This window comes from Electrona antarctica (assembly GCF_951216825.1).
Source record: "Electrona antarctica genome assembly, chromosome: 24".
Taxonomy (NCBI): domain Eukaryota; kingdom Metazoa; phylum Chordata; class Actinopteri; order Myctophiformes; family Myctophidae; genus Electrona; species Electrona antarctica.
Window position 1 is genome coordinate 25,343,395 of NC_136803.1, and position 13,431 is coordinate 25,356,825.

Below are 13,431 nucleotides of genomic sequence, written 5' to 3' on the forward strand. Positions count from 1 at the left end.
CGCCCCAGCCCTTCTCTCTGTTTTTACTCACCACCGCTCAACGTTATTTCAGCTCCGGTGGTCACCTCACCACCGAAAATCCAGACTATGAATAGGCCTTTTTGTCATGCTCTGTCGCGCGGTGGCATTGTGCGGCCGACAGCGGCAGAGAATAGCAGATCCACAAGCTACACAACGTGTCACATCCGCAAAGCATCATGAACCTGTCGGTCGGGATATCCTCGCCGTTCGAATCGGGGCATTTGAATGTGCCTTTTCCATGCAGCTAACATTTAGTCTTTCAACGCAGCTTCCGGTGAAATGACATGCAATGCGTCGTGAGCTTGCAGATCTGCGTTCCTCGGCTCGAATCGGCCTCGACGTGTTTGTCCCCCCCCCCCCCCCCCCCCAGGCATCCATCGTGGTATCTTTCCATGCGGCGTGCGTTCCCCCTGCAATGCAGACGCCGCAGAGAGAGAGAGAGAGAGCATCTGAAACCATGTTAGTGGGAGAACGAGGTCCTGACATCAGCCAAACCTAAACTATTAAATGGAAAATAGGTTAGGTCCCCGCATGAGTCCTCCTCACTCAGCCCCTCCTCCCGTGTGTGTGTGTGTGTGTGTGTGCATGTGTGCGTGTGTGTGTCAGTCAGACTTAGGGGACACGTGCGTCTCCTCCCCTGCCCTCAGCCTGCCACTGTGCGGTCTCATTAACGCCCCTTAACCGATTTAGGCCGGACGTCGAAATTATTCTTCTGAAAGAATATATGTTCAAAGATTTGTGCCGCATTTTCACGATTTTTCAAAAATAGCAGACCTACAAGCTCATAGCGCGCCACTCGGTGGCGCGCTATGAGCTTGTAGATCTGCTATTTTTCAATAGTTAAAACACCAAAAGGGGTTCCCGTACAGAATGGATTAACCGATTTACATTTGCATGCATCAGGATCTGGGTTGGAGACAGGGGATTCACACACTCTCTCTCTCTCTCTCTCTCTCTCTCTGTCTCTCCCTCTCAAGCACGAGTGTTTCCACTCAACTTTCTTCTGAAGCACAACCTTGCGTCTTCTGTTCTCGTCCTCAATATTGTTGAGTCTATTTAATTCTTCTCTCTCTCCCGTCCCCCTGACAGAACATTCTGCTGGTAAAAATGGCCGTGGAAGGCTCCTCCGTCGGGTATGGAGGCTCCCTCTCTCTCCCTCATTGGATTATATTCTCATTTCCACTCCCCGTGTCCCTCTCCTCCCTCTATCTCTCCACTTCACACGTCTTGCTTTTGCGGCGAGCGTTTGAGGACCCAGATGAGAGAGAGAGAGAGAGAGTCTGAGAAAAGAAAGAGAGAAAGGCAAAAGGCAAACGTGGAGGGAAAAAAAGTGAAACGTGGCGTTCGTTTCGACCACTATCCCGTGCCCGCAGATGACGCACGCCGCAAGAGGGGCAGGGAGGGGCTTCGGGGACGGCCTCCCGTCTGGCCACAGGCCGAGACCACAGGCCGTTATCTACACGGTGCACGCAAACGTACACTCTCTCTCTCTCATTCCGCACCGCTTTGTCGTTTAAGAGAGCGTTGTCGAGATCACTCGCTGGCAGGAGAGAAGAGAGAGAGAGAGAGAGAGCGCGCCGAGAAGCACTTGACGACGGCACCGAGCAATATAGATAAGATGTCTGCGCCGAGGTCAGCGGGGGGCCAATGAGGAGGCAGAGAAAAGGGGTCAAAGGTCAGCAGGTAGCCGCAGCTGGGGGAACGAGGTAGGCAGAGGAGGAAAGATGGGGAGAGAGTGATAAAGAAGGAGGAGGGGAGGAGGAGGAGGGGGGGTCAGATGAGAGGAAGTATTAAAAGAGTAGGTCCTTTTTAAGAGTCTAAGTGGGTTGGGGGTCTTGTTGGGTTGTGGGCGAGCTGAGGTGAAGAGAGAGAGAGAGAGGGAGAGAGAGAGAGAGAGAGAGAGAGCACTTCTTCCATGTTGTTTCCGACTTCATACCCATTTCACACACTTATATAAACCTCAGTGGTACTTTAACCCAGTGTAAATAAATAATTAAATCAGCCCTTGCCAGAGATTTTAAATAATTGCGTTAAAATTGTGTTGCAGACCTAGTATCGTGATTGGAATTGTATCGTGAGTTGAGCAGGCCCATGCCATGAAAACATGGATCTATTGAGACCCCATGTACAGTAGGCATGTAACGATTCACTCAACTCACCATACGATTCGTATCACGATATGAGGTTCACGATACGATTTTTCACAATATTTTAAACAAAAAATATATATTTTTTAATTTTATATAATTTATCTTCCCCCCCCCCCTGAGCTTTTTTCACATTTTTGATATAACTACATTGCAAAAGAAGTTGCATTACTTTTGACAGTGCAGAAACATAATTGCCTTCCTTGATGAGCATCAACGACCATCATCACCTGGGCACAGACACACACAGCTCGCCTCTACAGTGCTCTACTACTGAAAGTGACTCTCATTTCTCTCCAAAAGCACTTGAATATGATGGAATATGACTAAAGCTCACATTTCACATCACACGCCATAATGCACTAGACCCCCTTTATTTGAAATTTGTTTTATCGATATATATCGATATACGATATATCGTTACATGTCTAATCCATTCTGGGCGGGAACCCCTTTTGGTGTTAGCATTATGTTATGCTTTAGCTATTGAAAAATAGCAGATCTACAAGCTCGTAGCTTGTAGGTCTGCTATTTTTGAGTGGTGTAAACCACTCCTACAACTGGCTTTGTTAGTGCAGAAAAAATGAGCATGGTTGCTATGTTCAAACTGTTCACCCGGGTGTGATTTCTGTAAACCACTCCTACAACTGGCTTTGTTAGTGCAGAAAAAATGAGCATGGTTGCTATGTTCACCCTGTTCACCCGGGTGTGATTTCATTACGTCAGACATCATTTAATTACGTCAGACAGGCTATATTACACCACTCAGTTCACACAGGTGTGATTTTTTTAAATCGAAGAACGACTGACATAGAAACAGCTTTTTAAGACATTTTTAGAATCTGATCTCAGGTCAGAATGGGTTAATGTACAGTAGATGAGGTGAGGGGTTTACCTTGTGGGCTGCTCCTCCGTGTATGATGGACTTGATGAAGATGCCCAGGTCCTCGCCCGTCTCCCGGGACTTGTTGCCCTTCAGGCTGAGGCCCAGGCCCGCCGAGCCCGTGTCGTTGAGGGGGATCTCGTACGTGAGCTGCTCCCTGCCGTCCTCCAGGAACACGTTCACGCCGTCGTCCTCCTTCTGCACGAGGAGGGAGAGGGAGAGGGAGAAGAGAGAATGGCCATTAGAAACCCATTTAGGCCTGACATCGAACATTTTAAAATGTCTTCTAAATTCTGACAGTTTTCTGAAAGATGTTTCTGTATCAGTGGTGCTCAATATTTCATGTCGAGGACCCCAAAAATTATATGTAATTGGCCGTCGACCCCCGTCTGAAAATGTGTTGTTCCGGGAACCCCTCAGAAGCAAAGATTTGAGTTAAAAAACGTTCTGCTCTGAAAGAATATATATTCAAAGATTTGTGCCATATTTTCACGATTTTTCAAAAATAGCAGACCTACAAGCTCGTAGCGCGCCACTCGGTGGCGCGCTATGAGCTTGTAGATCTGCTATTTTTCAATTCTGGGAAATTGCAAGTGTGGTTGCACTGCACAGGTTAGGTCCCTGCATGAGTCCTCCTCGCTCAGCCCCTTGGGTGTGTGTGTGTGTGTGTGTGTGTGTGTGTGTGTGTGTGTGTGTGTGTGTGTGTGTGCATGTGTGTGTGTGTGTGTGTGTGTGTGTCAGTCTAGGGGACACTGCGTCTCCTCCCCTGCCCTCAGCCTGCCACTGTGCGGTCTCATTAACGCCCATTAACCGATTTAGGCCGGACGTCGAAATTAAAAAAAAAAAGTATTCTGAAAGAATATATGTTCAAAGATTTGTGCCGCATTTTCACGATTTTTCAAAAATAGCAGACCTACAAGCTCGTGTCATGTCTCTGTGACAGAGACATGAGCGTTAATTTAACTCTGAGAGTGTACATGTCTCCATTAGCAATTTAGCAACTGTCGCTCGAATGCCCTGTCATCTGCATTACTAGCACGCATATAGCTCAGCTGAAACAATGTCAACATGGACTTGCCCTGGTTGTGGTAATGACCCAACATTGGGTTGGAAAGTATGGGGTTGTCACACATGATGTGGAGGAACAAATAGCCGGTGCTCTTTCCAAGTTTTCCAGGGCGCTGCACCAAAACCTCTTTTGTGTTCACAAGATTATAATGACGGGTTCTCTCTCACACGCATGCATGTACGCATGCACACCCACACACACACACTCACACATGTGTGCAGCGCGCGCACACACAATGCAAGCAACACTGAATGCTGGAAAAAATAGATGAGAGGCGTGTGTGTGTGAGAAAGAGAGGTGAAAACAGGTGGATGAAGATAAAAATAAAGATGATAAAGGATAAAGATGAGTCGGGCTGTGAGGAGGAGAGAGGCTGACAGCAGGAGAGACACACCCCCTTCCCGCCACCTTCTGCCTCGACTGATGCTGAAGCCATTGACCAAGATATAATAATGGCTACCACACAGACACGCTAACTTAGGCTTGTTTTTCCTAGTATAGAGCCCTGAGGGACACCGGTCAACAGTATGGTGGTCAAGAATGCAATTAAGATACGATAGGATGCTATTCAAACCGATGCATCGGATGCTGGTTCAATTGCGTACCTGGTATCCTACAGTTTCAATGTGCAGCAGAGTATATATATATTAGTAGCCTATATTGTTTAGACTGACGCTATAGGTTCTTGGTTTAACTGTGATGCTAGTGTAGTGTACTGAGGCACTGCACTGTCTCTATGCATTCTATGTATGCGTTTAGCTTGCTTATTGTAAGATGCTCTCAATAAAGCATCTGACAGACAGACAGACAGACAGACAGACAGCAATACGAGGAGAGCAGGTGCGTATTGTATCGTATTGTATTGAGAGAGAGAGAGAGAGAGAGAGAGAGAGAGACAGATGGGTAATGTGGATAGAGAGAAGTGGGGAATGATGGCAGAGGTTATTCCATTTGGAGAGGAAGGGCACGGTGGAGGCGCGGACGTGACAATTGTAAAGGAAATGCAATAACCTTTTCATAACGCGCTGCACCCCAGCCGCCACCCCGCCACCACGGACCACAATGGAGGGGGGGAGGGGGGGGGGGGGGGGGAGAGAGAGAGAGAGAGAGAGAGAGAGAGAGAGAGAGAGATTTTGGCAGCAGACGTACAGATGAAGCATTTAAATATAATAGCCCATCCCTGAGGTACACCTGCTACTCTTTAATTCACATCCTCCCCTCTCTCCGTCTCTCTCCCGCTCTGTCCTTTCTTCTCCGTTCTAATCTCTCAATCTCGTCGCCGTCTTTCCATTTCCAACCTCTCTCCTCATCATCTCTCGCTCTCCCTTCCTTCGTCTTCCGTCAATTTCTCGTTCGCTTCCCCCTCCCTCACGTTATTTTTTTTCGTAACAATATCCCCCCCTCCCCGCCCCTCTGTCTGTCTGACGTCTGTCTGTCTGGCTCGACAAAATTACCCATGGTATAGCTCTGATGAAAATGAAAATGGAAGGGGAGGAGGGAGGGGGACGGAGGAGGAGGGCTGGGAGGTGCAGGTGACAAGAGTGAAAGTACAATATGACAGAGAGGGGGAGTCGCCTGCAGGCGTCGTCCGGGGCGAAAAGAAACGGGAGACCCCCTCAAGGCACGTCGTACGCACCTTGACGCCCTGTCAGTGTGCGAGCCCTCGCAACCGCTTTCAACAGGGGATGAGAGTTTGTCTTCCACATCCTGACAGTTTTCTGAAAAAGCTATGTTTCTATGTCATATGTCGTTCTTCGATTTTTCAAAAATAGCAGACCTACAAGCTCGTAGCGCGCCACTCGGTGGCACGCTATGAGCTTGTAGATCTGCTATTTTTCAATAGCTAAAGCATAACGTAATGCTAACACCAAAAGGGGTTCCCGCCCAGAATGGGTTAAGAGTGTGTGTGTGTGTGTGTGACTACTGTCTCAGTGTGTGTGTGTGTGTGTGTGTGTGTGTGTGTGTGTGTGTGTGTGTGTGCGTGTGAGCATAGGACACGGAGCGTGCTATGCTAGCACAAAATGTACCTTAATGCATGGCAATGTTGCTAACATAACCATGCTAGCTGACACTGTAACAGATTTCACACTGTCTATAATGCTCGATTTGTACTCAGTCGCCCCACAGTGTCGCACACCGGAAATAGCCGATCTACAAGCTCACAATGCATCACAACGTGACGCATTGTGAACTTGTAGATCGGCTAGTTTTGGTGCACGTCAAGCTACGCGACAAAGCATAAATCAGGCATATTGTTCAATACGGATGACAATAGGAGTGACCTATCCTGTCCCTCTCCGCTTTGTCCAATCTCATAGCGCCTCATACAGAGCATGGAAGAACCTGTCAAAAGGGCATATTTTTAAATACTTGATGGCATATATCATCTCAGCGGGCATGTGCCAGTCACAGGCAGCCGCCACAGTGTGTGGGAGAACATTGCCAGCGTCTTACATCAGGCGACACGCGCACACGCACGTGCACACACGCACGCACGCACACACATAAACACACACCACACAAGCCATCCCTTCCTTTCTTCTAGACGTGTCGTGCAGCAACACTGTTCATTTTGTTGACTAAGACTAAATATTTTTGATATAGTCGACCAGAGACTATAAGACCAAACATTTGAACACTTGAAACGGGATATTCCGCTAAATGAGTACTTTTACTTTTGCTACTTTAAGTACCTTTCGATGCCAATGCTTTTGCACTTTTAGAAAAGTACATTTTCAATTCCAGATTTTGACCCATTTTGGGCGGGAACCCCTTTTGGTGTTAGCATTATGTTATGCTTTAGCTATTGAAAAATAGCAGATCTACAAGCTCGTAGCGCGCCAGCGAGTGGCGCGCTACGAGCTTGTAGGTCTGCTATTTTTGAAAAATCGAAGAACGACTGACATAGAAACATAGCTTTTTCAGAAAACTCTCAGGATGTAGAAGACATTTTTAGAATCTGATCTCGGGTAAAAATGACCTGATAAAAAAAAAAGACGGGATTACTATTTCCCAGTACCACTGCAACCAATACAGTCAGAGCTCAGATTGTGGGTCATGCCCCTGCAGATAAATCCGTATAGTATCACAGGAGCAGGGTCACACCGCCAAACGGAATGCAAATATAGTGTCGGCGATGAATTGTTAATCCCGAACCGAGTGTCAGGACTGAAGTTCTATTACGTGCATACGAGACGGTGATTATCTCCAGAAAGTAGAATCCGTTGTGGATTAGTTTAACCCATAGTTTAACCCATTTTGGACTGAGGTCGATTAAAAAAAAAGGGGCTTCAAAATCTTAAAATGTTTCTGAAAAACCCATGTTTCTATGTCAGTGGTGCTCAACCTTTTTCATGTCACCCCTCTATTGGGCCACGGACCCCCCCTCAAAATATGTAGTTCCAGGGACCCCCCAGAAGCCAAATTTTAGTTAAAAATGTTCGCTCTGAAATATATATTCAAAGATTTGCGTAACATTTTCACGACTTTTCAAAAATAGCAGACCTACAAGCTCGTAGCGCGCCACTCGCGCTACGAGCTTGTAGATCTGCTATTTTGCAATAGCTAAAGCATACCATAATGCTTAAAACACCAAATGGGGTTACCGCCCAAAATGGTTTAATAAGAGTTTCACAGGTCTAGCAGGATATATTATGTCAACGAGCACCCCTGTATGTACACGTCTGTCACCCGAGAACCCCTGTATGTACCCGTCTGTCACCCGAGCACCCCTGTATGTACCCGTCTGTCACCCGAGCACCGGGACGAATTACAAATGATTGGCCCTCCACCACTTCCAGCTGGGGAGACATTATGACAACAAAGTACTCAAAACGCCTGTACTTGAGTCAAACTATCGAGATACTCGTGGTCAAATATTACTCGGCTACTAGAAGGCACTCTCTGGTGGCGCAGTGGTAAAAGTCCTTGTCCACCAACACGCAGGTTGTGGGTTCGACTCCACCGCGGTGCGACCGGCTTCGTCGGGCGTCGACACGAACACGTGTTGGAGGGGAGGAAAGCCGGGGCGGGAGGGTGATATTTGTCACTACTGGGAGGATTAGGACTGAGGCTCTACGTCCTACCGGTGGGGGCTCCTCACTGGCAGGTGAGTCAGTAGGATATGACAGCAGTGACAACACTTGTCGTTGTTGTGGGGAACAATCAATTGGCATAACGACTAAAATTATCCGTTTATTGATTGCCTATAGCAACCGGCGAGGGTCATTAACACACACAACGCCACACGAGCGCGAGAATGGTACGCACGCATGCACACAGACACGCACTCACATGTGTGCACGCACACGCACAGCCATTGTATCCAAGGGCTGGCCCACACACACACACACATCGATGGGCGCAGACATACCCCAGAAAATCCCATCACCTAATGCCCACGGCCAGACTGGAACCAGAGGGGGTATCTCTGCGTACTCCCACCCACCCACCCACCCAAACACCCACACACACACATCCCTATCCTCTTCCACAGCCAAGAAAGAGACAAAAGAACTCTTTCTGTTAGTTTGTGTGCGTGCGTGTGCGTGTGTGCGTGTGTGCGTGTGTGTGTGTGTGCGCGCCAGCATGCCTGCGGGGAGGGAGGTTGACTCACAGAGATTACACACACACAGAGCCCTTTTGTGGACCAGAGGATTTTATATAAATTAATAAATAAATAAATAAGCGGCAGCAAGGATTAACCGCGAGGGCGACATTCAATTAAGATGAGATCTCGCGGCGCTCTCTCGCTGACGACAGCGGTGGGGGGGAGGGGGGGGGTCTCCTGGCAATCAATTAACCGCCTCGATGTCTGCCTCTCGCTCCTCGCAGTGGCGACCTTTTCACGAGAGAGCGGAGAGAGAGAGAGAGGGATGGCCGATGGAGATTGTCAGTGGTTTTTAAAATAGACACCTAAAGGTCCTTGCAGACAGCGAGCGAGTGACGCAGTGCGTTGTGGCCTGGATCAGTGACAGGTTCTGCTCCATGTCTGCTCACGATGACGGACGCGGGACGCCAAGCTCACCCCAATCCAGGTCTATAGTCAGCCGTGGGGCGTGTGCACGAAACGAGCACGTCAATGCTCCACTACGTGCCACCGTAGTCACGCCTCAACTTCTCCACGCGTGAAACTACAATAAACGCACGCCCCCAAAATGAATTACGAGTGTACGTCGGTCGCTTTCCGTATAAAATAAAAGGCATTTAATCTCATGTGTCGTGCTGTGACACTTTGTGAGCTTCTAGATGGGCTACTTTCAGCAACGTGTAAGGAGTCCATTTGGAACCTCCTCAAGGAACCCAAGCGGTCCCTGGACCCCCACTTTGAGAACCACTGACTGATATACAAGTCCATCCAAACGCTTGAGTATATTACAATGTTCGTTTGGAGCACTTATGACGTAAATAGTTAGACTATGGACTTTAATGTTTGTTTAGGACACTAAATACGACGTGAGGCGCCATGTAGGCGATTCAAATACATTGGGTGCAGCTCACTTCACACGAGTGTGATTTTTGAAGAAAACATCCGCATTCCTATGTAGGGCAAACGTTTTGAAAGAATCCATCTATCCTTGATAGATAATTGTTCATTCTGGTGAATCAAACCAGGTCTTAACACCGTCTAATACAGCTCCAAAACATACGATGACATCTAAAAGGCTCAGGTTCGATGGTGAGCTGTTTTCAGTAGACAGACAGACAGACAGACAGACAGACAGACAGACAGACAGACAGACAGACAGACAGACAGACAGACAGACAGACAGACAGACAGACAGACAGACAGACTCCTGTCAGTCGACCTCACTTCCTGTGGTGCGGCCTTTAGGCTCGCTGGACGCAGATCAACCATGTGCACCGTGACCCCCCTTGCATCCTGTCCTTGGCACGGTCAGCACTCTGGCACGCACACACACACACACACACGCCAAGGACACACAAAGGTTTGAATGTATGTGCATTGTGCACTATGCACTAATGCACACGCGCGCACACACACACACAATCACCCGCTCCTAACCCCCCAGAAAACAATAGTTCCCCCGCCAGAAGGCATCGCTCTCTCTGATCTCTAGCCCACTAACTAAAGCGCCGCCGCACGGCAGAATGTCGACAAGGCGTGAAATAAAACAATCAGATTACAACTTATCACTTTTTAATTAGCAGCGGGAGAGCACTCCGGAGTAGGGGGGGAGGGGGAGGGAGAGGTGGGTGCTTGTGGGTGTTAGGCGGTTCCATTCTGCCTTTGTGTGCTGATAATTGGGCTAATTCTAAAGCTTTTTAGAGTCATTCTTTTGCTGCTGAATGGGAGAAGACACCTCAGCGTGGCTGCTGAGCATCTTAAGCCATACTGGGCGGGAACCCAGTGTTTTAAACATTATGTTATACTTTAGCTATTGAAAAATAGCAGATCTACAAGCTCGTAGCGCGCCACCGAGTGGCGCGCTACGAGCTTGTAGGTCTGCTATTTTTTTTTTAATCGTGAAAATGCGGCACAAATCTTTGAACTTTCAGAGCGAATGTTTTTAACTCAAATCTTTGCTTCCGAGGGGTTCCTGGAATAACATATTTTCAGATGGGGATCGACGGCCTATTACATATAATTTTTGGGGTCCTTGACATGAAATAGTTTGAGAACCACTGATACAGAAACATGAGGTATTCCATCATTTTATTTAGAAGACTTTTTTTTTTATTTCGAAGTCGGGTCTAAATGGGTTAATGCTGCTGAAACAATGTTCCATCTCTTCAAGAGGCTCAGCGGGGTGAGCCAGGACGGCCCGGGGGTTTGTTTTAACCACTTCAACACTATATGCTTGGCTGAGCGGAGTCCCTCAAGACACTATGCTGGTGACTTTACTTTACTATACTGTATCTTTGCTTGATTTTCAGCAAAGTAAAAAAACAAATGATACTATTATGCTAAATCAAATTGCGTTTAAAGTAGTGGTGGGCATAGATTCATTTTTTTTTTTTTTTTTTTTTTTTTAAATCGCGATTAATCTCACTGCAATCCTGGAGTTAATCGCGATTAAAATGCCTCATTTGAAGTCTGCCAAAGTCATTCAAAATATGTGTGCGCTACAATGACCAGAAGTAAGTCCTTGAGAATGCGTTTCTCAGGCCAGGTGGCCCATTAGACCATGAAGGTGCCCTAATTATGGATATTAACAATACAACTAGTCTATTAATACCTTATATTTCATATTGTGAGTTTGTGGAACTGTTCACAGTGTTGCCAAGTCTAGTCATTATAAGCTACTTTGGACTTGTTTATCTGTAAAGTTTCTTTAAAATATTGGTGGTCTCTGAGATGAAAATGTTTGAGAACCACTGCTCTAAAACAACATTGGACAATGATGTTTGACATTCAGCACTATAGTTGCTAATTTTAAACTTATTTTCTGACTTTTTAGGATTTTCTGACTTGTTAACATTTTCATTGACCTGGTTGCTTGTTTCTCTCTCAGTCACGAAATGTGGCAACCGTCAAAAGCTAGTCCTAGAGTTTGTTTTGGTTGTGATGCATGGATGATGGCATCTGATGCTACCGCACAGACCACACAGACTACCGCAGGGGTGCGGACCCCCACACAGACCATCGCGGACCCCCACGCAGACTATCGCGGACCCCCGCGATAGTCCGGGGTCCGCGGCGACCTCTGCGGGAGTGTGTGGGGGTCCGCGGATAAGGGGGGTCCCCGTGGAGGTCAGAACGGGGTAGTCTAGTCCATTTGTACAGATTTGTACAGTTTATTTTTAGAAAGGGGTCCTTTGGTTCCATTTGAAGTAGGCTAAGGCTACACTCGCAGTTACAGAGACCCAGCTCCCAGACCCAACTTTGAGAATAGATTAACGGCGATATTTTTTTTATCGCATGATAAGAGTCTCGCGTTAACGCAGCACGTTAACGCCGATAACGGCCCAGCATTAGTTTATGATCATGTGATGATCATAATGATCAGTCATCTATCATGTAGTATTGATGACATGTGACTCTATATCTGGGAGAGGGTTAGGGTCCCCTGCAAGGCCACGCTGTGAAGACACATATTGTCGCTGTCGGGCAGAAAGCTCTCACCTCCGTATTTTAACTTTTTTGTGTTTTTCCGTGAATTAACCCATTTTGACCTGAGATCAGATTCTAAAAATGTCTTCTACATCCTGACAGTTTTCTGAAAAAGCTATGTTTCTATGTCAGTCGTTCTTCGATTTTTCAAAAATAGCAGACCTACAAGGTCGTAGCGCACCACCGAGAAGCTTGTAGATCTGCTATTTTTCAATAGCTAAAGCATAACATAATGCTAACATCAAACGGGGTTCCCGCCCAAAATGGGTTAAGTACTGTACTTAAGTACAATCCTGAGGTATTTGCATACTTTACCTGGGTACATTTCCAATTTCAAATACATTTACTTCTACTCCACTACATCTCGGATCCAAATATTGTACATGTACTCCATTACTTTCATTTGAAACCTTTAGTTGCTAGTTACTTTGTACATTTGGATTATTATTACAAAACATTCAGCCCTATATGTACATTCCGGCCACGTGAAAATAGCCGATCTACAAGCTCACACTGTCGCGCTGTGAGCTTGTAGATCTGCCATTTTCAAGAAGATTTTTATCGGTTTGAAAACTTTTAAATGGGACCTTCCGTATAATTAGTACTTTTACATTTGGTACTTTTGGTACTTTAAGTACATTTTGATGCCAATACATTTTGAATTCCGGACTTTTTACCTAGAACCAGTGTTGTTTTTTGCAGCAAATTTTGATTTTAGTTTTAGTCATAGTCTCTTGGATATTTTTCATTTAGTTCTTTTAGTTTTAGTTTTAATTTTAGTCACCTGGAATGTTTTAGTGTTAGTCTAGATTTAGTCGACTAAATATCACAAGATTTTAGTCGACTAAATCTACAGTTAATTTAGTCGAATACATTTTATTTTGGCGGGCCTTGATGCCGTTGTAATGACTGTTTTTACACTTGCTGAAGCTCGCAGCGCGACGCGTTGTGAGCTTGTAGATCGGCTATTTTCAGCATGCAACCAATTGTAAAATGATTTATACCGGATCTCTTGTCCACTAGTCCCTTCCTAACATTTTAGTCTAGTTTTTATTTATCGACGAAATTGTCAGTATATTTTGTTTTAGTTTTAGTCACCATAGCTTAGTTTTCATTTAGTTTCCATTTAGTTTTCGTCAGTGGAAAAAGGTAGTCGACGGACATTTTTCGTCTTAGTTTTAGTCGACGAAAACAACACTGCTTAGAACTGTACAACTGTTTACTAACAGTTCTACAT

General features: G+C 46.2%; 1 protein-coding gene across 3 annotated transcripts in view; it reads right to left on the reverse strand.

Moving 5' to 3' along the window:
- Positions 1-13,431, reverse strand: part of LOC306916973 (partitioning defective 3 homolog B-like) — a 308,458-nt gene that overhangs the window by 194,825 nt on the left and 100,202 nt on the right. For all 3 annotated transcript variants that reach the window (XM_079495073.1, XM_079495074.1, XM_079495072.1), the window contains exon 12: positions 3,064-3,249. In XM_079495073.1, coding sequence (XP_079351199.1) covers positions 3,064-3,249 — 186 coding nt within the window. The remainder of the gene's footprint in view (positions 1-3,063; positions 3,250-13,431) is intronic.